At 50.8% G+C, this 24,213-nt stretch overlaps 3 protein-coding genes across 3 annotated transcripts in view; 2 read left to right on the top strand and 1 right to left on the bottom strand.

The window, feature by feature from the left end:
* Nucleotides 1–3,612, top strand: part of crebbpb (CREB binding protein b) — a 50,173-nt gene extending 46,561 nt beyond the window's left edge. Inside the window, 1 exon segment of the mRNA XM_064316079.1 lies at nt 252–3,612. Within this exon segment, the coding sequence (XP_064172149.1) occupies nt 252–2,510 (2,259 nt within the window). The 3' untranslated portion in view covers nt 2,511–3,612.
* A 472-nt stretch (nt 3,613–4,084) lies between these two features.
* trap1 (TNF receptor-associated protein 1) lies at nt 4,085–14,452 on the top strand. Its single transcript, XM_064316087.1, has 19 exons — nt 4,085–4,313; nt 4,695–4,856; nt 5,275–5,357; nt 5,891–6,031; nt 6,765–6,836; nt 7,281–7,441; nt 7,623–7,732; nt 8,229–8,302; nt 8,864–9,019; nt 9,787–9,907; nt 10,269–10,338; nt 10,562–10,709; nt 10,982–11,167; nt 11,631–11,769; nt 12,156–12,241; nt 12,624–12,769; nt 13,083–13,155; nt 13,436–13,540; nt 13,738–14,452. The coding sequence occupies exons 1-18, from the start codon at nt 4,178–4,180 to the stop codon at nt 13,535–13,537; spliced, it is 2,166 nt and encodes a 721-aa protein (XP_064172157.1). The 5' UTR covers nt 4,085–4,177; the 3' UTR covers nt 13,538–13,540; nt 13,738–14,452.
* A 253-nt stretch (nt 14,453–14,705) lies between these two features.
* LOC135243940 (MAPK regulated corepressor interacting protein 2-like) lies at nt 14,706–22,936 on the bottom strand. Its single transcript, XM_064316089.1, has 5 exons — nt 22,356–22,936; nt 21,938–22,007; nt 20,399–20,532; nt 17,607–17,708; nt 14,706–15,190 (listed from the first exon to the last, which is right to left on the bottom strand). Exons 1-5 carry the CDS (start codon nt 22,408–22,410, stop codon nt 15,120–15,122), a joined length of 432 nt encoding a protein of 143 aa, XP_064172159.1. The 5' UTR covers nt 22,411–22,936; the 3' UTR covers nt 14,706–15,119.
* Between the last annotated feature and the right edge of the window lie 1,277 nt (nt 22,937–24,213).

Genomic DNA, 24,213 nt, shown 5'->3' with positions numbered 1-24,213 from the left:
GTGGGGGCCAGGGTGAGATGCACGGATTTGTTTCAGTCGAGGTCCAACCACCGCCTGAATTACTTCGTCGAATGGAAGGTGGCACGTGTGGTTGGTGGCTGCTGGTAGAGTGCAGCGCTGCTTGGTAGCATAGCGCTCCTGAGTTCATCGCCGCTGGTCCTAGAGCAGCTGGAGGCGGGGCGATGATCAAAGCCGTCTCCGATGGCCTTTTAACCCATGTGCGTATTTCTGCCCCCCCCCCACCCCTCCAGGACTTTGACCTCTGCATTAACTGCTACAACACTAAGGGCCACGAGCACCAGATGGTGAAGTGGGGGCTGGGCATCGACGACGACAGCAACAGCCAGGGGGCCGAGGCGTCCAAGAGCCCGCAGGAGAGCCGGCGCCTCAGCATCCAGCGCTGCATCCAGTCGCTGGTGCACGCCTGCCAGTGCCGCAACGCCAACTGCTCGCTGGCCTCCTGCCAGAAGATGAAGCGCGTGGTGCAGCACACCAAGGGCTGCAAGCGCAAGACCAACGGCGGCTGCCCCGTCTGCAAGCAGCTGATCGCGCTCTGCTGCTACCACGCCAAGCACTGCCAGGAGAACAAGTGCCCCGTGCCCTTCTGCCCCAACATCAAGCACAAGCTGCGGCAGCAGCAGCTGCAGCACCGGCTGCAGCAGGCGCAGATGATGCGCCGCCGCATGGCTACCATGCAGGGCCGGGGCGTGGCCCAGAGCCTGCCGTCCCCGCCCACCCCGGCCGCGCCGGGCACGCCCACCTCCCACCAGCAGCAGGGGCAGCAGCCGGGCGGGGCGCAGACCCCCCAGCCCCAGCCGCTGCCGCAGGCCCCGCCCGCCAACAACGCCGCCGCTGCCGCCGCAGTCATGTCCCCCTCCTTCCCCAACGGCCCGCGCCCCGGCCAGCCCCCCGCGCCCCCGTCCCAGGGCAAGCCGGGCCCCCAGTCCTCGCCCCTGCACCAGCAGCAGTCGCCCCTGCCCCCGCCCGGGCAGCAGCAGGGGCAGCCGCAGCCCCCCCTGGCTGCGCTGAAGGTGGCGCTGCACATCGAGCGGGTGGCACAGGCTCAGCAGCACCAGGACTACCGGCTCAACGGGCACGCCATGGGCCACCCGCGCATGCAGGCCCCCATGCAGATGGGCGCCCGGGGGCCCGCGGGCATGCAGGGCATGCCGCCCGGACAGTGGGCCCCGGGCCCCCAGGGGCCCATGCAGGCCCCCCAGCAGCCTCCGCAGCAGCAGCAGCCTCCGCAGCAGCAGGTCCCCCCCCAGCAGGCCGCGATGGGGGGGCAGCAGCCGCCGGGGCCGCAGGCCCAGCACATGCAGCGGCCCATGATGGCGCAGCCCCCCCGGATGCAGGGCGCCGTCCCGCCCCAGGGGCCCGGGCAGCAGACCCCGCCCAGGGGCCCCGCGCCCGGGGGCATGGCCTCCACGGCGCTGCAGGACCTGCTGCGCACGCTCAAGTCGCCCAGCTCGCCGCAGCAGCAGCAGCAGGTGCTCAACATCCTGAAGGCCAACCCGCAGCTCATGGCCGCCTTCATCAAGCAGCGGACAGCCAGGTACCAGGCCAGCCAGGGCCAGGCGCAGGGCCAGCCGCCGCAGCAGGGCCCGCAGGGCATGCAGCCGGGCCTGCAGGGCATGGCCCCCATGCAGCCGGGCGTGGCGCAGCGCCCCGGCATGCCCCCGCAGCAGCAGCAGCCGCAGCAGGCCCCGCCGCAGGGCATGGGCGGCATGGGCCCGCAGGGGCAGCTCAGGCAGCACAACCCGCAGTTCCAGGAGATGTACCGTCGCCAGCTCCTGCTCCTGCAGCAGCAGCAGCAGCAGCAACAACAGCAGCAGCAGCAGCAGGGCGCCATGCAGCAAGCGCATGGCCAGTTCCCCCAGCCGCAGGGCCCGGCGGCCAGCTACTCGCAGCTGCGCATGCAGCAGCAGATGGCCATGCAGCAGCAGCAGCAGCAGCAGCAGGGTGGCGGTGGTGGCGGCGGGCCCATGGGTCAGCTGCCCCCCATGACGCAGATGGGCCTGGAGGGGACTCAGAACCTGCTGCACCAGCGCATGCTCCAGCAGCAGCAGCAGGCGGCAGCGATGAAGCCGCAGATGGGCTCCCCGGCGCAGGCCGGGCCCATGAGCCCCCAGGCGCACATGGGGGGGCACCTGCCCGGCCAGCCGCTGGCCAACTCGCTCGGCAACCAGGTGCGCTCCCCCGCCCCCGTGCAGTCGCCCTGCCCCCCCTCGCAACAGCCGCCACATTCCAGCCCCTCCCCCCGAATACAGCCCCAGCCCTCCCCCCACTCGGGCTCGCCCCGCCCCCACCCGCTGCCCCACCCGCACCCCCACGCCGGCCTGCCCGCGCCCATGCCCAACTCCATGGAGCAGGGGCACATGGGCACCCCCGAACAGAGTGCCATGCTGCCACAGCTGGGCACGCCGGGCCGCGCCAGCCTCGCCACTGACTTGGGCATGGTGGAGGACACCACCGGGGACACACTGGAGAAGTTTGTGGAAAGATTGTAGCATTCGGAGGCCAAACACAACCCCACCCCTCTACCCCCTCCCCCCCCACCCCCAGCCTCGTCTCCTCTACCCGGGGACTCGTTTGTACTGACATGTAAAAAGTTTAAAGGAATTTAAAAAGAAAAAAAGATGGAAAAAAATAAGTCAACAGTGCGAGGGAATATGAAGGTTTCCTACCGAGAGACTGCTATTGTTGCTTCCTACAAGGGGAGGGATAAAAAAAAAATGCTGTCTACACAAAATAATTAAATCACAAAGAATATATTTTTTGGTTCTGACCAGATAGGAAAGATTTCTTTTTTTGTCCTGGTATGGTTTCTTGGGCCTTTTTTTTTTTTTTTTTAAATGAAACTTTGCAAAATGAAATATTTCATTATATTATTCTTACTTTTTATTTTGTACCTTTGCAAACTTAAGGCATTTTTTTGTGTTGAGAGGATGTAAAATAATTTCTGGGAAAATTAGGCCAGGTCGCTTCTCTCTCCCCCCTGGGTCCTGCCGGATGCATCCTGATGTACGGATTTTTCTCCAGAGGACACACTTTCGGGGGAGCTCTCTTTCCTTTCCTCATTGTGAGTCTGTGCGGGAGATTTAAGTATTCATTTGTATAGATAGGAATTAGACGATTGCACACATTTAAAATCACACTTCCGCGCACACAAACACGCAAGCAAACCACTCATGCACTCTGGCGGACAGTTCCCACACACACACACACACACACACACATACACACATACATTGCATTGAACCAATGTGTACACCTTACTGGCTTGGAAGAAGAATTTTGTCTTGCAGGTGTAGAAATCGTTGCTTTTTGTTTCTCCTTTGATCGCTGAAATTTGTCATAAAGAAGACTTAATCCCTGAACTTGGCCTGCAGTGGGATCACCGTTTTGACTGCTGATTTGAATGGATAGAGAAAAAAATCCTCGTTCTACTTACAGAAAACTTGAATCGAGGGTCAACCATTCTCGAAATCATGCAGGTTGTTTAAAATGCTATAAATATAAGGAAAAAGAACGAAATCACTGTAAAAACTGGTTAAAATAATTCATTTCTTACTTATATACCATATTGTTAAATAAACTGTGTGCAACAGACATTTTGTGGTTGTTTCTTTTGTGGGGAACGAGGGATAAAATGATGGGTTTCCGGAGTGGAAGTGAAACATTAAAATTTATGTGGCCATCAGTTTGTGTAGAACTAAGAATATTTAATCAGCTTTTGTATGTACTCAATTCTGAGATGTTTTATAACTGAGAAAATACTCCTTAAATACGAAATTTGCCAAGTCACTACTTAAACGTCCCCGTTATAACCTCTAGATTTAACCAGGGTTAGGAGCACCGTCGCGTGCGTTCGTTGACCTTGAGGACACTGAGGGACCTTTATCGTGTTAAGGGCAAAACGATATACGAAAAGGCGGATTCCTCGAGGTGCAAGGGTTTAGAGAACATTTGAACTTAAGAAGTTATTTTAACTACGCGAAACACACGCAAATTTCGTACTATTATTAAGACTTATTTTTCTGCGGTTCTTTACAGGCATCTCGCCGGTCACCTTGATTACGTCATTACCGAGCGCCTTGGAAGGGTCGCAGTCGCACGATTGTACAGTCGCACGCTGTTACTGAGTAGGTCAGGCTACTTGAGAAGCAGAGTCAACATGTCTCGCTACGTAAACCTTCTGAAATGTGTTTTAGGTGCTTCCCAAAGGGCCAATTCGAGGTTTTTGTCGTCTGCATCTGGCCGGGTTTTGCGGAGCTGGAGTAACGCAGCGCCGCTCGGTTGTGGAGCTACCGGTATGTTAAATACCCGACGAACGGGCATCGTAAAATCGCGGCATACTGAGTTACGAAATTACAAATGACAGAATAGTTGACGCAGTCGGACCATATACGTATATTTGATTTATTTGTGTGGAGACGATCTATCAGGGACACAACATAATACGTTGATTCGTTTTATCTTACTGGTAAATGGCAACGTTTAAAATGATGCCGATGCTGTTCGGATATTGACAAGTGTCGGACTAAGGGAACTTGCCTGACTTGCTATCTTGCTCGTTATAGCAACCTCGTAATTAACATGATTAGCACAGCGTGATATTTCCTTACGTTAAAGGTTGTCTGCCCCAACTTTAAATTGTATGCACCTGCCCCGAACTGTTGATCACCGTGCAGGGTCACGGCTGTGCGGGATTAGGCCCCGAACGTGGAGCCCTCACCACCCCAGCCTGGTTGCGACCCAACTCTTTCCCCAACGGGCCTATAGCGCGCAGCAGGCGGAGAGCACGGAGGAGGAACCGCTCCACACCATTATCAGTGACACGGAGAACGTGCAAGGTGAGAGATACGAAGCGGAAGCACCGACCTCTCCCGAATTCAGTTGTCTGGATTTCTCCAGTGAAGAAATGGGAATCATAATTCAGAACAGCTTTTGAAGAGATCCGTTGCTTCCCATGTCTTTTACCTAAAGCTAAAGACCAAAATGAAGAGCGACTATTACTGTCGCTCAATCCAGGCATACAATGTATAGTGTAAAATGTAATTACTCAATATAGTGGGAAACCATAAACTGAAATGCTCTCTATATAAAATGCTATTGAAAATACTCTCAATTCCCAGAACCTGTGGTATCGCTGTCCAAACCATACCAAACGGATGAACAGATTAGTGGAGGGGGGTAGGAAGGTGGAACGGATTTGAGTATGTTTGATCTGTCATTAATAATGCTTTAAAAATGGCAACGTATGTTTTTCAGGAACCTTCTCCAAACATGAGTTCCAGGCTGAAACAAAGAAACTTCTGGACATTGTGGCGAGGTCACTGTATTCAGAGAAAGAGGTAAGTGGGACAGGGGACCCCAGACAGTAACACACATCAAGCTCTTTTTACCTGCCGCCCCCTGAACGTTCGTTTTCCCTGGCTGATTTCACTTCCTCAACGTGCCAATGTCTGGTCACAAACAGCTTTCTGCAAAAAAAAAAAAAAAAGTGTTTTCGTACAAGTTTTAAGACACAAATTTATTGCATTTGAGGTTGCTCTCATGAAACAAAATGTTGTCTTATTACAGATTTGAACAATTTGAACTTGAAGTTGTGATTACAATTTCTACCTCTGTTAATAGCAAGATATAAAAAAAACCCCACGGGCCCACTGACCATTTGATTCTAGTCAAACATAATAAACTTGCCAGGGTGAGGTCACTCCACTGGTCACACGATCATTGAACCAGGATGATAACCTGGCCTCACTGCTTGGCTTCAGAAATCTTCTGAGCTGCTGGGGTGGATAGTCAGTCCTGCTGGCGCTTTTCTAGGCCCGGCTCTGTGTTTGACTCCGCCTCCCTTTCCTCCATCTTGTGCCTCGTCCTGCAGGTGTTCATCCGCGAGCTGATCTCCAACGGCAGCGATGCCCTGGAGAAACTGCGCCACCGGCTGATGTCAGGAGGGGGCGACACCGCGCCCATGGAGATACACCTGCAGACCGATGCTGCCAAGGGCACCTTCACCATCCAGGTAGGGCACCGTACTCCAAGTGTTCTCACCTGTAGGGCACCTTCACCATCCAGGTAGGGCACCCACCATCATTAAGGTATTCCCCCTATTAAAGTAGCATTTTAAAATGTGAGATGATGCTGGTTTAACAATTGTGAATCTGATGCATTGTCCACTGGTCTGAGGGAAGAAATGGTGCGAGGGATTGAGCGTGGGTATTTTGGCGTATTGTACAGTACGTTGTTCTTATGCTCTACAATGAGGTGGTAAGGTAATACCTGATCTGTTTCACATGTACCCACCCTTATAACTAGGTGCTGTGAGCTTGATTCATGTGATTACATTTATAGCCTTGTTTCAAGCCAGTTTGGTCACACATCGTCGGTTTTAGTTATTTAACCCTGGCACAATATAAATTTACGATGGCTGGCACGCGCATCATTCAGAAATATGGCTCCAGCACCTTATTCGGAACAGCTACTTAACAGGATTTGATTCAGTTGTCTGTCCATCCCAGTTTCATCAAGAACTGTGCAGTTCATAAATCAGCTGCAAAAACCTCGAACAAGTAAAGATGTAACTGTTCTGTGCCATCTGGTGGTTTAAAATGGAACTGCACCAATGTTGAACGAAGTGTGCTCTGATGAGATGATGCAGGCCGTCTCAGGACAGGGCGATGGGGTTTTCAATTGGCAATTGGTGGCATTTTCCTTATTTTCTGTTGGCTTCTTAACTCCCCTGTTTCTTTCCTCAGGACACAGGGGTGGGGATGACTCAGGAGGAGCTGGTGTCGAACCTGGGGACCATCGCTCGCTCTGGCTCAAAGGTACGCTCTGTCTTCCTCACCTTGTCTGATTTCAGAAGCCACAAAGTGTATCAGCCCCACTCCCTTTGCCCCAGTTACCTGTAGGCCTGTCCCCTGGCTCTTCACAAACCCTTCCCCCGTCTACCTCTTCCCCCACTTTTCTTTTTTTGCCATAGATACATCCTCCTCTCTCTTTCCACGTTCTTGCCCTGCAATCACGCAGTTCACAATTGAGACTCCATTTTTGACCTCCTCTTACCATTCTGCCTCTCTGACCATCTCATTCCTTCTGTCTCCTTCTGTCACTTCCTGTTCTTTCTTTTAATGTTATTCCACCCACCCCTCTCTTTATAAATCTTCCCATCTTTCGTGCTGTTGTCTGTTCCCTCTCTGTCACACACTCCCTCTTCATCCTTTCTTGTGCTCTCTCTCTCTCTCTCTCTCCCCCTCTCCGGGGCGGTTCAGGCTTTCCTGGACGCCCTGCAGAACCAGGCGGAGGCCAGCGGCTCCATCATTGGCCAGTTCGGCGTGGGCTTCTACTCGGCCTTCATGGTGGCCGAGCGCGTGGACGTGTACTCGCAGTCCGCCGAGCCGGGCAGTCCGGGGTTCAAGTGGTCCTCTGACGGGTGAGAGAGGAGGAGGAGGAGAGGGGGGGAGGTGTAGAGGAGGGGTGGGAGTGGCAGGGGCGACGGAGACAGGAAGTCGGGCGATCGACTGTTTGAAATGGCATGTTAGCCGTTACGTCATGGGAACGGCTCGAGGCTGGCCCTGGTTGTCGTAGCGACGCAGATGTCCCATGCGCTGCAGGTCCGGCGCGTTCGAGATCGCCGAGGCCAGCGGCGTCCGGCAGGGCACCAAGATCGTGCTCCACCTGAAGGACGACTGCAAGGAGTTCTCCTCCGAGGATCGAGTCAAAGGTGAGCGAGCGTGTAGGGAATCAGCCAGAGGCTGGGCTGCAGGAGGCTGGAGTACTGCGGCGGGAATGATCAGGCGCTGGGCTGCAGGAGGCTGGAGTACTGGGGAGGGAATGATCAGGCGCTGGGCTGCAGGAGGCTGGAGTACTGGGGAGGGAATGATCAGGCGCTGGGCTGCGGGAGGCTGCAGTACTGGGGAGGGAATGATCAGGCGCTGGAGTACTGGGGAGGGAATGATCAGGCGCTGGGCTGCGGGAGGCTGCAGTACTGGGGAGGGAATGATCAGGCGCTGGAGTACTGGGGAGGGAATGATCAGGCGCTGGGCTGCAGGAGGCTGGAGTACTGGGGCGGGAATGATCAGGCGCTGGGCTGCGGGAGGCTGCAGTACTGGGGAGGGAATGATCAGGCGCTGGGCTGCAGGAGGCTGGAGCACTGGGGAGGGAATGATCAGCCACGTGAGCGTTGATCAGCCATAAACTGCGGCTCTCTTCCCTTGCAGATGTGGTCACCAAATACAGCAACTTCGTCAGCTTCCCCATCTTCCTCAACGGCCGGCGACTGAACACACTGCAGGTGAGAGGCTGTGTGAGTGTGAGTGTGAGTGTGAGTGTGAGTGTGAGTGTGAGTGTGAGTGTGAGTGTGAGTGTGAGTGTGAGTGTGAGTGTGAGTGTGAGTGTGAGTGTGAGTCTGTGTGTGCGTGTGCGTGTGCGTGTGTGTGTGTGCACACCTGGCCTGTTCAGGGGTGTGCGTTTCTGGGCTGTGCAGTGTGTGTTTCTCGGCTGTGCAGGCGTGTGAGTGTGTGTTTCTCGGCTGTGCAGTGTGTGTTTCTTGGCTGTGCAGGCGTGTGAGTGCGTTTCTGGGCTGTGCAGTGTGTGTTTCTCGGCTGTGCAGGGCAGGCATGTGAGTGTGTTTCTGGGCTGTGCAGTGTGTGTTTCTCGGCTGTGCAGGGCAGGCGTGTGAGTGCGTTTCTGGGCTGTGCAGTGTGTGTTTCTCGGCTGTGCAGGCGTGTGAGTGCGTTTCTCGGCTGTGCAGGGCAGGCGTGTGTGTTTCTCGGCTGTGCAGGCGTGTGAGTGCGTTTCTCGGCTGTGCAGGGCAGGCGTGTGAGTTAAACATGCGTTTCTCTGCGTCTCTCAGGCTCTGTGGATGATGGAGCCCAAGGAGATCAGCGAGTGGCAGCACGAGGAGTTCTACCGCTACGTGGCGCAGGCCTACGACAAGCCCCGCTACACCCTGCACTACCGGGCCGACGCCCCCCTCAACATCCGCAGCATCTTCTACGTGCCGGAAACGGTGAGGGCGGGGACAGGCGGTTCAGCCCAAATTCAGACCTTCTGCTCTGACGAGTTTCCCTCAGTTAGGGGACTGTTTTATCTAGACTGGGCTGTGCGTCTTTTTCTGTTTTTTAAATTTATTTCAGTACATTTATAAAAGGATGAAGTTATCGATAAAAGGTTAAAATTGCATTTATTCTTAGTGGGTAAAATAACAGGTACGCCTTGTGTAATGGGTTTTGTGTATTCATAGATTTTTGGTGAGATAAATGTAGTTTGTAGGATGTAGAATGCTTTCTGTGGTTTGTGGTTGTGGAAGCTGAGGTGTCTCTGCTGCATAGGCCTTCCTGTTGTTGCTTCATGGATGGTGCCTGTGTCTGCTTCTCTTTTCCTGTGCGTGTGTGTGTGTATGTGTGCGTGTGTACGTGTGTGTGCGCGCGCGCGCGCGTGTGTGTGTGTATGCGTATGTGTGTGTGTGTGTATGTGTATGTGTGTGTGTGTGTATGTTTGTGTGTGTGTGTATGCGTATGTGTGTGTGTGTGTGTGTGTGCGTGTGTGTGTATATATGTGTGTGTGTGTGTATGCGTATGCGTATGCGTGTGTGTGTGTGTGTGTGTGGTGTGTGTGTGTGTGTGTGTGTGTGTGTGTGTGTGTGTGTGTGTGTGTATATGTGTGTTTGTGTGTTGTGTAGTGTGTGCGTGTGTGCGTGTGTGCGTGCGTGCGTGCGTGCGTGCGTGCGTGCGTGCGTGTGTGTGTGTGTGCGTATGTGTGTGTGTGCGTGTGTAGAAGCCCTCCATGTTTGATGTGAGCAGGGAGATGGGCTCCAGCGTGGCTCTGTACAGTCGGAAGGTGCTGATCCAGACCAAGGCCACCGACATCCTGCCCAAATGGCTGCGTTTCCTCAGGGGTCAGTGAACCATCTCTGCCTACTGCCTCCACCGTTTGCTCAGTCACTGCCCATCAGTCGTATCTCTGCACTCCATTACTGTCTGCCCCCCAGTAGCTCTGTCTCTCTCTTAACCCCCCCCCCCTCCCCAACACTAACCCTAACCCCCTCCCCCCCATTCCTGTTTCCCATCTGGCAAACCACAGTCCACCCTCTGCTGAATGTGGCCAATGGGGAAAATGGGTCACAAGTCACCTGGTCTGCTCGTCTCGTCTGCACTCACTTGTATTTTGGACTTATAGAGCACCTTCTGATGTTGATGTTTTAGATGTGTAGTGTAGTAAAACTGAACTTAAATCATAAAGCATGCATTTGTGTGCAGGCGTTGTGGACTGTGAAGACATCCCCTTGAACCTAAGCAGAGAGCTGCTCCAGGAGAGCGCCCTCATCAGGTGAGATGGTACAACTGCCCTAGATCAGAATTCTTATTTTTGGCCTAAGTATCCCAGTCTCCTAAATGAAAGAGTAGCGTCATATTATTTTTGAAATAAATCAGATTTGTGGTGGTGTTTTTAGCCTCACTGTGTGGGTTAGTGAGTTGGCAGCTGACTGAGGGAACCCGTGGTCAGGGTTTAAAGCTCAGATCCCCCCCCCCCCCCCTTGCCCCCCCGTTAGGAAGCTACGGGACGTCCTGCAGCAGCGCGTCATCCGCTTCCTCCTGGACCAGAGCCGGAAGGAGCCGGAGAAGTACGCCCGCTTCTTCGAGGACTACGGCCTGTTCATGAGAGAGGGCATCGTTACCACCTCCGAGCAGGACGTCAAGGTAACCAGGGAGGGCGTGGCCACTGCGCACTCATAATGACAGACCTACTGAGGCACTGGAGCAGGGGCGGAGTCACAAGAACACGGTATTACTCTGCTATGGGAACGACCCCTGACCTCCAGTACTGTGGGTTCAGTCACACTTCTGTATAATGTCCTGAAGCAAGCTGAAATATGTCTTTCTAAATGTTTATCTTCCCTCATTGTTCTCATCCTTTTCTTCCCTCTCCCCCTTTCCCCTCCCCCCCTCCCCCCCTCCCCCCCCCCCCGCAGGAGGACATAGCAAAGCTGCTGCGGTTCGAGTCCTCCTCCCTGCCCGCGGGGCAGCAGACCAGCCTGCAGGAGTACGCCACGCGCATGAAGGCGGGCACCCGCAACATCTACTACCTGTGCGCCCCCAACCGCCACCTGGCCGAGCACTCGCCCTACTTCGAGGCCATGAAGAAGAAGGACATGGAGGTGAGGCCCGGGACCCCGGACCCCTAACCCTAACCCCCCCCCCACTCCTGAGATCCCTCACACGGGATCCCACACTCCCGGGAGAGACTTGTTCCAAAGGGGTCCAGCTCACCCCAGCTCTCTAACATTAGTTAACTTACGTGTTTAATTAATGACGGTAGGTAGGGCAGGGCGGCCTTGTATGGATAGCCGCCTTTCCTCCGCCTTTCCGAGCGCCTGACGCCTGTCTCCTCTTCCGCTGTGTGACCGACGCTGCTCTCTCTCTCTCTCTCTCTCTCCATCTCTCTCTCTGTCTCTCTCTCTCTCTCTCTGTGATTAACGCGGCTGATCTCTCTCTCTCTCTCTGTGACTGACGCGGCTGATCTCTCTCTCTCTCTCTCTCTCTCTGTGACTGACGCGGCTGATCTCTCTCTCTCTCTCTCTCTCTCTCTGTGACTGACGCGGCTGATCTCTCTCTCTCCAGGTGCTCTTCTGTTACGAGCAGTTTGACGAGCTCACGCTGCTGCATCTGAGGGAGTTCGACAAGAAGAAGCTGATCTCCGTGGAGACGGACATCGTGGTCGACCACTACAAGGAGGAGAAGTTCGAGGAGATCAAACCAGGTTAGAGTGAGAGGCGCACACGTGTGCACACACATACATGCTGTCGCCCGCACGCACACAGGCCCTGAAATGCGTGTGGCAGACCCTGATGGGTACTGAGGGATTTGTCTGAAACCTGGGCCCTGTATCACAGATCAGGAGTACTGCATCAGCTGGATGACAGCCCTGAGTAAAACCCGGAGCCCTCCCAAATGTGGAACATGGACTGAAGTGGAAAGAGCTGTTTTGGGTTTTGCTCGGTGCAGTTATCCGGCTAACTCAGCAATCCTGTTGTGTGAAAAACGTCCCTGGTGCAGGAGCCTGAATGTTTCGAGATGAGGTGAATGAGATGCCTTGCTTGGCTCTGGTGCTCCTGACCTTTGACCCCTGCTCTCGCCCTGCTCTAGCCTCCGAGCGCCTGACGGAGCAGCAGGCCCAGGACCTGATGGCCTGGATGAGGAACTGCCTGGGCCCCAAAGTCACCCACATTAAGGTACAGCGCCGGTGTGGTTCAGCGTCCCTGCCCCCCTCAGATATAACAGCTGACTGCGCTGCCCAGGCACAGTGCTGGAACACGGGCCTCACCCATTTGACCTTGTCAAGAGGAGGTTTTTTGGAACGTTTTTTCAAAATTCCAAGTCGGTGTTCTAGAACTCTGTTGCTTTCAGTTACCAGTAGTGATTGTTACATCAGCATTAGAACTTTCAGTGAAGAACATTCTAATCACGTATTTGTGATCTCACGCCTTGAAGGGTTGAACCATGAAAGTGACTGATAACGGGGGTGTGGTTTTTGGTGCTCAGGCAGGGTACTTTTGCACCCCCGCGCGTTTCAGGAGTCGTAACGTTGACCCGCGCTGGGCCCAATTCCCGCAGGTGACCCCCCGTTTGGACACGCACCCCGCCATGATCACGGTGCTGGAGATGGGCGCGGCACGCCACTTCCTGCGCACCCAGCAGCTCGCCAAGACGTCCGAGGAGAGAGCGCAGATACTGCAGCCCACGCTGGAGATCAACACCGGGTAGGAGAGGGAGGGAGGGAGGGAGTTGCTTCTATATTGTATAAAGATGGGGGGTGTGGCCTACCTACCATAACTTGGTGGGTGGTGTGCTTAGTAAATTCCATGTGGATTGTAACATTGTTTAGATTCTGCTATTTTAACGTGTTATTTTTGGACTGAACAGAATTGATGTTTTTAATGGTCTGCAGCTCTGTTACTGATGTAAGCCTTTATGGGCAGACGATACTTAAACGTGTCTGAAGGTGGTTTATCCATTTCTCTGGGTGCCATTTTGACTTGCGCTCTCAACGCCCGTCCCGTCTCCTGTCTGCAGCCATGACCTCATCAAGAAGATGAACGAGCTGAAGGATTCGAACCCGGAACTCTCTCAGCTGCTGCTGGAGCAGGTAACGCACCGACTCCCCTGTGCCTTCTTACCACAGGATCCGAACAGTTCCCTTTAAAATGAGCTACTCTCAGCTTTTAAAGTGTGTTTTTGGGGGCTGCTGGGTGGTTCATCCGGTTAAGGCTCTGTTCCAGTGTGTGGATGGGCCCCACAGTCTGGTATTGAAATTCAGACCGTGTCAGTGCTGCTTGGCTAGCTGTCCTGCACGGTGGCGTACGGTTGGCTGTAGCGCCTGGTGTGGAATTCAAGCCTTTTCTCCCCCCCCCCCTCTTGTACCCCAGATCTACGACAACGCCATGATCGCGGCCGGCCTGAACGACGACCCCCGACCCATGATCTCCCGCCTGAACGACCTGCTCACCAGAGCCCTGGATAAGCACTGAAAGGTAACCCCGCCCCCTCCACCTGCCCTGCCCCGCCCACAGCCTGGCCCCGCCCATATCGTCACTGTCCACAGCCCGTTACCCTGACTACGGCGTCCACCCAGCTGTGGTCTCGGAGGGGGGGGAACAGGCCAAATCACATGTGGAAACTGAAAAGACAGGAATGGAACCTTGTGTCCTGATCTCAGCGTTGCCGCCAGTGCCGTCTTGAATCTGGACGGCCACTTCCTGGATTTCAGAGCCAACGGATTTCCTGCAGATCATCACAGCGCCACATTTCATTTCACCAATGAGATTATGTCCCATCTAACAACACTGGTACTGCTTGGCCACCAGTGACAATGCATCCAGCCCTAAATGCCCATGTGTGTGTAAACCCAGCCCGTCCGTCGCTGCCCTTAAAGTGCTTATGTGACGTAGGAAGACTGCTCTGGCTCTCCCGTTTCAACTGAGTACAAACCCGTTAATGGACTGAATTCATGTCCCCTCTTATTTTAAATTAATGAATCAATATGTACATAAATAGAAAATTAAAAACTCTGTACCAGAACGAATGAGTATAACTTGCCGACCAACCCCCCTGCCTTCAGGGCATCGTCTGATTGGCCAGTCCCGTTGGGCTGTGCCCGCTTCAGCCAATCCGCTCCTTACAAATATCAGTGAACAGAATTCGGGGCAGCGTCACACCTTTAAAATCCTTCAGACACGACCAGAGGAAACGGAAGACCTGACGCAAGATTACCTGCACCAGGCCATGCTCACCTGAGGGGCTCTGAGGAGACTGGGGGGACTGATCATATACAGGTTGCCATGGAAGACTCAAAGCCTGCTTGGGTGTTTGGCTGCTGGCTGAACTTACACGTTTGTTTTTTTTCTTGTATTGTGAATAAAAAAGTAAACATTTTGTGAAACCTCGTTTTGTGAGCTGAAGTTATTTTTTAAAAATGTGGTGCTGGAGGACTGGCAAAAGGTTCTGAGATAAGAAGTTGGCAAAAAGCAGAGTGTTTTGTCAGTTTTCATGAGCACCGCATAGGCTTTTGTACTGTAGGTCTGACGCCTAGGGCTCAAGAGTGACACCATGTGGACAACAGCGGTATCCCTTGTTGGTTAAGCTGAACTGAACACAGTTGCTTCTGGCCATTCGAAATTCACCACAGCACACGCAGTATTTTCAAAATGCAAGTTTCTCATTTTTAATTAGTTTTATTATTTTTTTAGCAATACAGTTTCTTCTGTTCACAGTGTGGGATTGTTAAAAAGAAACTAGAAAAAGAAATGGAAAAGATTGGAATCACTGACTGGTTCCTCCACCGTCTAATTGAATATCAGCTGATGGCGGTTAGTGATGGTGGGGTGTTGTGCTAAAGTTGTAGTGATGAGGTCAGAGTTCAGAGGAGAGCGGGCGTGGCAGAGCGGGCATCTTGGCACTGGCCCGGGCACTGCCCGCCCCTCCTTTGCTCCTCCTCTTCCTCTTTTGTCCCAGCAGCAGCCCTCCTCCCGCTCTGCTGCACCTCCCCCCCCCTCCCCCCCCACCCCCCCGGTCAGGTCCGCATGGCCACGGCCCTCGCACTCGATGGCCTGATCATGACAGGTTGGCGATGTTGGCCAGGAAGCGCTGGGCCCACCACTCTTCCAGGTCGATGGGCACAAAGTCTGCGTGACAGAAAAAGAGCGGGAAAGGAGCTTAAGCAGGGTGTCCCTTAAAATACTTTACACCAGGGAGTGAGGAGGAACGTCTTACAGGACCGACTGTCACATAGGGCCAGAAAACTCTCAGCTCTGGAAACCCAAGGGGTCCACTGTTAGTGTGCTCAGCAGGAGTTTAAACCCCTAGACCACCAAACTGAATTGCACCTGGAACAGTTCATCCTTATTCCACAGCTTTGGATTAGCTGTTCCAGTTATAATGCAGTTCTGTGGTCTTCAAGTTTGAACTCCAGCTAAGCACACCGCACTTGACCCAAAGAGTCCAGTGTCTATTTCTCATATTTCAAAATTTTTTTTTTTTAAATAAATGTTCTTTGCTGTTTGAGATCAGTATTAATAGGAATCTGAGAGATCTGCTGAGTTTTCATTCCTGTTACTTAATGTCACGTTCCTTACCTACACATTGACTCACTGTGAGGACCTTGCTGTAAGGCACGTTTACTGATAAACATTAAATGAGTGCTTTTTGGTTAAATGGTCTGAGCGAACTGTGAGTGGCCCCTCCTTTAAATATGAATAAATGAGGGGTTGAACACAAAACATTTCCTTTGTCATTCACTACTGCCACAAACAGCAGTCATTTTGGTGCAGTTTCACATGGGCGTTTGTTTCGAGTTAACATTCTATGTATGTATTACCTCGGTGAAAATACAGGAGAGAGTTATTACTGTGGTTAAATGCTAAAAGTTTTATGACACCCCCATGCCTGTAATTAGCATAGTTTGCTAACTGAACGTCTCCCAACACGTTGCTCAACATTGCATCATTCTTGTCGCTGTATTTATCTTAAAAACCCTGAGCGGAGGACGCGGACCCTCGCTTGCTGCTAGCAAGCAAACAGACTATTCTTTTCTTACAAGTTTATAAATAATTTAAACCACTCTTTGCTGAACAGAACTTGAGCGGGGGTCAGAAACTGGAGAGCAATGCACGCTTTCAGGAAGCATTCTGTTGCCATACGCAGAAATCAGAGCACAAGGAAACCGTACAGTGGGGAACAGGAGTCTGGGAAAATCACTGGAAACGTGTCATGTTTTTAAATGTGCTTTTTGCAGGAAGTTGGCTGCAGTCCTAAGGGAATCGTTTTTTTTTTGTTTTTTGTTTTTTGTTTTTTACTACATGTATAAAATTGTCATTTGAAACTTGAAACTCAACTGATGGCCAAAAGGAAATAGAATTTCTGCGTGTTGTGCTCTGGAACAAGCTCTTGTTGTGTTAGCCTTTCTTTCGCTATTGTTGCCGTGGTCTCAGTGATGGCCAAGGGAGGGTCACATGACCCCAGGCGGCTGGCATTGGGCCTGCAGTCTCAGGGAGGGAAGCGTCTGTCTGTCTGTCTAGACTTCCTGCAAAAACCCACAAAGCTTGGTAACCTCTGGGGAAATCGAATTACTACTACACCTCACCAAACTCATATTTCCCCCAATAAGGAATTGGGGTTCTAAAGGTTTCCTCCTTTAAAACAATCAAGCTATGCCAAACCTAAAGGCATTTGTGACCAAATTATTGTGATTTCCAGTCATTGGTGGAACACCAGGTGTTAAAATAGTTCCCTAAAACTGAGGCCTATTCATTATGTTGTGTATGTTCAGTTTTGTTTTGGTAAAAACTGAATGTTATTCTGAAACTCCACATTGGAACACTTAATTTGACTCCAGTCATCATTGTGGTAAATCATACAGTAACCTTTTGTTTTGAAGATGAATCATAACAAAATCAGATTTTATGATGAAAATACAATAAAAAAATGTTAAAATGTAGGGCTGTGGCATTGGGAGAGATCTGTCAGTAAAAACCCTGGGAGAAATTTTGCTTTTCCCCAGCTGTGATAAAGCATGAGTGGCTAACTTAGTTTTTTTTTCTAAGCTGACTGTTATTCTGAAATGCAAGATTTGATCACTTAATTTGACTCGTGGACTTCATCCTTGTGATAAATCAAGAGCACAATGCATCTCGCGTTTTGAAAATGAATCATAATTCAGTCAGCTGATTTTACACTGGCAGTATAAAATGACCAAAATCTCTCGTAAAAACCCGTTGAGAGAAACTCTGGGAAAGTCCTGGCTTTTCCCAAGCTGAGATAATACATTACATCCTGAATTCACCTGTTAGTACTTTCTGGTGAGTGCTTTGGGTTTTTGAAATGTTTTTTTTTTGGAGGGGGTGGGCAGCCTTGCTCTTGACATAAACAAATGGTGAAATCTGATACACTGCGACGGCTGTGACAGTTGGCCGAGGGGACGAACAAGAGAGGAGGAGCATGTGAAAGGATGAGGGAAGGCAGGAAAAGTAGAGAGGAAGAGACGCATAAGAGAGGATGAGGGGTAGGGGGAGAGGAGGAGGAGCAGAGGGGTGCGTTACTCACTCTTCATCGCTGGGTTGGGGGTCTTCTCTGCGTACTGCACAGGCCCCTCAGTCTGCTCGGGCTGAGCCCCCCCACTCAGCTGCTGCGTCACCTCCTCCCAGGCTACACAATAAACGCACACACGTGCACACGCGCACACACACACGCATGTACACACAAATGCATGGACACACACAAACGCACACACACACTTATTACAAGCTGCAAGGACACAGCACACTAATGTCCACACACATTAGTAAATTTAGTACAGGCAGAATTTAAGGCGTTCTCGACCATTTTGCTCGTCCCTGCTCAACATCCTGGATGCTATAAGCATAATTGTTCAGAATTACGTGTATTATGCTCGTAACCCAGGTGGACCCATCTTTTTCCCTTCAGCAGGGTACTTAACCTGAATTTCTTCAATGAAATGTCAAGTTCTAAAATAATTTAAGCTGCGTAAATTGCCGTTAATGAGAGGTAAAATAAAAATAATGTAAAAAAAATTAATTAAAAGTACACCAAGTACAATGATTGGGACTCCTTACACCCCATTAGCCTGGGTCTAAAACTCAAAATAAGAACTTTCCAGTGATGTCACAGAGGTCACAACCTTGAAGGACGCTAAGCTATCCTCTGTTGGTCCGTATGGTATGCGACCCTGTGTCTGGAGGGACTCATTGTTCCTCGGTGACCTTTGACCTGCCCCCTCCCCCCTCATTAGCATGAGCGCCATGCTGCCGCTGAAATGCCTGCACCAGCAGGGTCCAGTAGGGCAGATTTTGCAATGTCAGGCCTGCCTGCAATCTTGTTTTGGTGGGGGTTGGGGGTGGGGTGTGGGGTGTGTGGATCATTTGCGGGCGATGCCAGCGGGCCTGTCCGAGCTGAAGCCGCTGCTCGTTGATGTCTGGGCTCAGTCTGTGTGGTACGCACACATTAACTTTGAATTATACAATAAAGTCATTCATCACCAACATAGTTGCTGTCTCGTGCTCTGTGACCAAAGGGTCATCCGACCGGACTGGATTGCTTCACTTTAAGGCTTCTTGTGCAATTTAATTTCAAAAGCCTTCAAAAGGACTTGCAGATGAGTATTAAAGAAAATGAGGCCTATTTGAAATCCAAATGCCCTTGAAATCAGAGTGGCAATCCTTGGCCATTGTGCGAGCGCTTGGAGAGCGGGGGGGTGTTTGTCCTTGCTCCTGTGCCTTTTCCTTTCTGTTTTTTTAGTAAAGGGAAGAAGAATTGAGTTTTACACAAGATTATCTGAGTGTGTGCACAGGAACTTCAGGCACACCCCCCCCCCCCCCACCCCCCACCCTTTTCTCCTTAATGCTATCAGCTAATGCAAGTGTGCTGGGTGGGGCAACTAGCTAGATAGCAGTTAGCCATGGAGGAGACTCAGGGTCAGGGCCAAGAAGGCATTTGGGTGTGTGCTAGGAACTGATATTAGGAACTCCTACGTTTTACATTCGGAACTGATCACAGGAACACCAACATTTTCTGTGTCATGCAATGATGGGGCAGGGGGGCAGTCCCCTATCCCTGTGGTTAATAGGTGAGCTTGTTATTTGGATGACGATGGGAATCTTTGACAGGACATTGGAAGAATTTTTGGTTTGGTTGTTATTTTTGTAAAAGATGGTTTGGTTTATGCCTTCGTCTCCTGCTTTGCGTGCGTGCGTGCGTGCATTATTTTCTTTGTATTTGTGGGTATCACTCTTGGGTTTTAAAAATTAAAATGAATAATTTAAAAAATTAAATTAACTTCTAAGCAAGAGAAGAACCGAGCAGAGATTTCCGCCGGCCTTGCTATGGGCCTGAAGCCTGGGCGGGCCTTGCTATGGGCCTGAAGCCTGGGCAGGCCTTGCTGTGGGCCTGAAGCCTGGGCGGGCCTTGCTGTGGGCCTGAAGCCTGGGCGGGCCTTGCTTTGGGCTTGAAGCCTGGGCAGGCCTTGCCGTGGGCCTGAAGCCTGGGCGGGCCTTGCCGTGGGCCTGAAGCCTGGGCGGGCCTTGCCTTGGGCCTGAAGCCTGGGCGGGCCTTGCTATGGGCCTGAAGCCTGGACGGGCCGCGAAGGAATGCCGCCCTGCCGTCTGGACAGGTGAGTCACCTGCCCCTCACGTCCTGCGTTTGGGACTGCCTCACCACTAGTGCCTGTGGATCTGGGTTTAATACCCCCCCCCCCACACACACGCAGGTACACAGTACTATATGAAGCTCACCTCTACCCTCCAAAGCTAGCGCTGGGGACGGGTTTAAGGGGCGGAGTCGTGACGCTGTGTGGTGGCGTTTAGGCTGGTGAGCATGTGTGAGGGTGAGCTGGGAGGGGCTCGCGGGAGACCACAGATCTGCTGCTCCCTGTCCGACGAGGCCTTCAGCGGAAATGCTCGGGCTCCCCTGAGCGTGGGAGCAGATTTGGTGCGTCAGCGCAAACCGCCGGGCCTTGAGCTAGCTCGGCCTCCGCTCCAGAGGTGTCAAGGCAGCCGGCATCAGGGGGTATACCATCGCTGCACATGCTGCTTTGGGGAAGCTGGCGCTTTCATTTCATACTCTAGACCAGGAAGTCTTGAATGCCCCTATCCCAGCCATTGTAAAGCTGGCGTGTCATTAGAAACTCGTATCAATATCTCAAAGATCTTTCATTGTTCACATTTGGAAAAAAAAGAAAAAAAAAAAACTGTCTGGGCCAAGTGGAAATCTATACTAAAATGGAAATTATATTGTAAAACCCAGGAAGCAGGGGCATACTTAAACAGGTTGAGTGGGTTTCTTCTGTTTCAGGAAAATACAAATCCCCCCCCCCCCCTCACCTTCATGCACAAATTTGACGTTCTCCTCGTGAGCCGCGGTGAAGCCCTCTGCCGACGTGTCGCTAAGCGGGGTGGGCGAAGTGTGGTACCGCTTCCCGTTCAGACGGTTAAAAACGAGCTTCGGTGCGGGAGAACTGCAAGACAGTCGGCACGAGAATTTATTAAAAACCGCCGCGCTGCTGCCTTTTTCATAATCACTGTGCTCGTGATACATTAATGACATGGTAATATGATATGATTAATTGGTCATAATTTATGTTAAATGTCATGGTTTGGTAACTGCCACAGTAACATTGTTGAGACCCTCATAATAAAGCAGCCCATTACTGTGAAAAAGGCAATTATAATAACAGCAAAATACTCGACCACAATTACTGAACTACTACATGTTTGCATTGGTTTTATGCTTAATACCCTTTACTGTCAGTTTAAATGACTATTGTGCAATAATATGTGGCTATTAGAAGTGTTTTAAATGATCATTTGAATTTTGTGTTCTGTCTAGTCAAACGTGGTTTTTAAAAAAAAAAATTTTTTTAAGTACGAGTGAACATAAGAGGTAGATTTATTGAAGAATTCATTTCACAACACATCCTATCGGAAACGTCCAAGACACAAAGCAATTTGACCCAGTGAGGTTGCCATACTTCTTTGGACCGCGTTGGTGGTGTGGAACATTATGAAAGTTGGTTATGTATCTTACATGAAAATACTTTTTTTATTATTTTATTCTCGATTAAATAAGGTCAGACAAACGACACTCGACTTCTGTCGAGCTGTGAGTCGTTAACTACATTTGCGCGTCAACGATGTGAAGCGTCTGCTATCAGGCGATCAAAGTGTTTTTTTTTGTTGCAAACGACCCAGATAGTGATAACCTGCGAGGACCCTGTAACTGCCAACTTAAACGCATCAATACCGGGCCTCGACTCCGCCAGCGCCAGCTCAGTGAGCGGCTTGTTTAACAAATAACATCGCCCCGTTTGCTTCTGCTGCCTGTCCATGTTTTAAACCAACGGAGATTGCTAATAAACGCCTTTTATTGGACTATGTCCCTGAAATACAGGTCATACAGTCTATGTGAAGGGTTAAATGAGGCGAAAGGCTTCTTCCACGTAAGTTTCTCCGCCGGTGTCCCCACGCGTTACGTCGTCGCTTGCAGGCAACTAGTCCAATGCAAACTCGCTCTTAGAGCGACCAAGCAACCGACAAGCATGGTTAGCTCAGTAACCTTGCTTCGCAAGGTCACTCAGTCCGTTATTATCGACCTCATGGACCCTTGCAAACTTGACACTCACGTACACTCGTACGTTGGGCAACGTCATGTCTTTAATCAAGACTACAGTTCAGTTCGGTTTTCATATTGGATCAGATTATTCATTCATTAATGCGATTTGTGATAGTTGACAGTAGAATGACATTCGTGGCAGTGCAGATCGCAGCTATGCTAGCTGACGCTACTACTTGTAAGTTTAAGTTTAAATATTAAAAGGGGGCAACGTATTATGAATCTTCCCGTTCGAAAAGTGCTCCACTTACCTTGACACTGACCAGGTGGTTTGCTTGTGTTTTAAGTCGTTGCTTTTGTTCTCAATCTGCTGCGTGGGACCTTCACAAATGGAAGAAGGAACAGCGTTGGATGAATGCGTCAGCTAGCTGAACATGTAGCCAGCTAGCGTTGCGCTGCGTAGCAAAATAAGCTTGCTGGGCATTTGGCATATATGACAGTTATCCCAATGATATCTCACTACGTGGCCTACCAACTGCTTGATAATGTAACGTTATGTATGAGGCAGCAGTGGTAACCTCAACACTGAATGGATATATAGGTTGCTACCCATAAGCCACGCAAAGCCACGGCATGCATGCGGTAGCAGACTCTACTACTAGATATACAGTGTCCAGTCCCATGCAGTGGTAGCTAGAAAGAGATTCTCTAATTAGCCACGTTCGTTACCTGTTCTCCGCTGTGTTACAAGCTTGCTGGGACCTCTAGTTATTGTGTACATCATGTGCTGACGAATTCCCTGTGAACTTCAGCTTGGCACTCTGACAAGTGTCCAGTTGTACAGCGGACTGGAATTTAGGTGAAGTAATGGCAGGGCATCCAAGCAAGTGCGCCTTTAGATTGGTTATTCCTGACGCATTCACGGAGATCCACTGGTCTGGCGGTCCCGGTTAAACGTGTGAACACCGCCACAAAATACCCTCTATCTTGGTGTTTCAGCGTGCTCTGTTCTTATCGCAGCACCGGAGTGAGCAGGTCTCTGTGACTCCGTATCCCCTTATAAAATCGAGCGCCTTGTGTTGCGAGTCCTACTACAGGTCAATCGAGGTAAAACGCATCTCTTAAAAACTATAGCTGGAAAGTTGTTTTAGACTAGGTCTTTCCTGCATATTCTTCTCGGGTATGAAGAAATATGTAGGCAAAAACTCAACTTTGTTTGCTCTTCTGGGGGGACAGCTAAGGCAGTTCTGCACGGATAGTAATGAAACTCCGTCATTGAGCGCTACCGACACACTGCGCAAGCCGTCAAACCAGCCAGTCTCCGGTGACGTTGCCACACGCCTCCAGGACGGATTAAAGGGGAAGCGCCGCTCTCTGGTGTTGCCTGGTGACATTTCACCTGCAAATCTTATTCATAGCAGAACACAGTTGGGACCTGGTCTGGGACGTTGCACAACGTTGCGTAAAACGAATAGAAACCTATCTGTTGTTATATTACTAGCTCGCAAACAGATCCCATCATGCTACAGCGCCCTCCAAAAGTAGAGACCGTAGAGTGACTTTTGTTATTTTTGCTATACACTTTGGATTTGATGAACGATACGTGACATTTGCATTTGAGATCAAAATATATGTATGAGACAAAAGTATAAGACAATAACCTTTTGTTTCATGATATTTAAATGCGTGTATGTTTTACCATTTTACTGAAACGGCAGTTTTTGTGTTGTCCCACCATTTTCAGCTTTGCAAAAGTAAGTTAATCGATGGACTTAAAAGTAAATCAGAGTTATAAAGTCTAATGTTTGGTTGTATAGCCCTTAAATGCAATATCTGCATTAAGTCAGAAACCCAGTGACATCGGGAAACATTTTGTATATTCTTTGAAAATGCCTTTCCAGGCCTTCACTGCAGCCACTTTCAGCTGATATTTGTTTTGGGGGTTTTTTTTTTGTCAATCTCCTCTTCAGCAGGTGAAATGCATGCTTGACTGGATTTTGATCGGGTGACTGACTTTGCCAGTCCAAAACATTTTTTAGGTGTACCTAAATTACAAAACATATGCACCGGTACAGTAAATGTCATGAAATTAAAGCTGATTGTACTCATATTGGTCTCTTTATCTCAAATCCAAATGCCTTAAAGGATGTTTTAGCCTTGTGCTTACAATCAAAGAAGTCTCCTTCTCTATCTTAAACCATGCCCACTCACTCCAAGTCACTGACTTGCAAATTCATTAGAAACTACAGATAAATTTCTCTTTATCAATTACTTGGACAAAGACCAGACGGCAACCCTAGCTGGAGGTAATGTTATCTTAGAGGTCCAATAGAAAACAAACATACTAGGTGTTGCTTTTCATTCCCTTGGTAAACATCAGCTGACGCCACCAAGGAAAAGCAATTCCAAGGTTCTTGAATGAGCCCTGTCGGCTGGTACTTTCGCTTTGCTGTATCTGGGCCATTCCAGCGGCTCGCTAGCTAGCAAAAAAAACACTCTACTGATCCCAAAACCACAGGCTCAGTAGCCACACCCACCCCTCCCCACACAAAAAAGCGCGCCACACCCAGAAAGGTCCGGAACGCCT

Source organism: Anguilla rostrata, chromosome 17 (genome assembly GCF_018555375.3).
Source record: "Anguilla rostrata isolate EN2019 chromosome 17, ASM1855537v3, whole genome shotgun sequence".
Taxonomy (NCBI): domain Eukaryota; kingdom Metazoa; phylum Chordata; class Actinopteri; order Anguilliformes; family Anguillidae; genus Anguilla; species Anguilla rostrata.
Note: the sequence above shows the minus strand (reverse complement) of the source record. Positions and strands in the feature narration are given on the sequence as shown.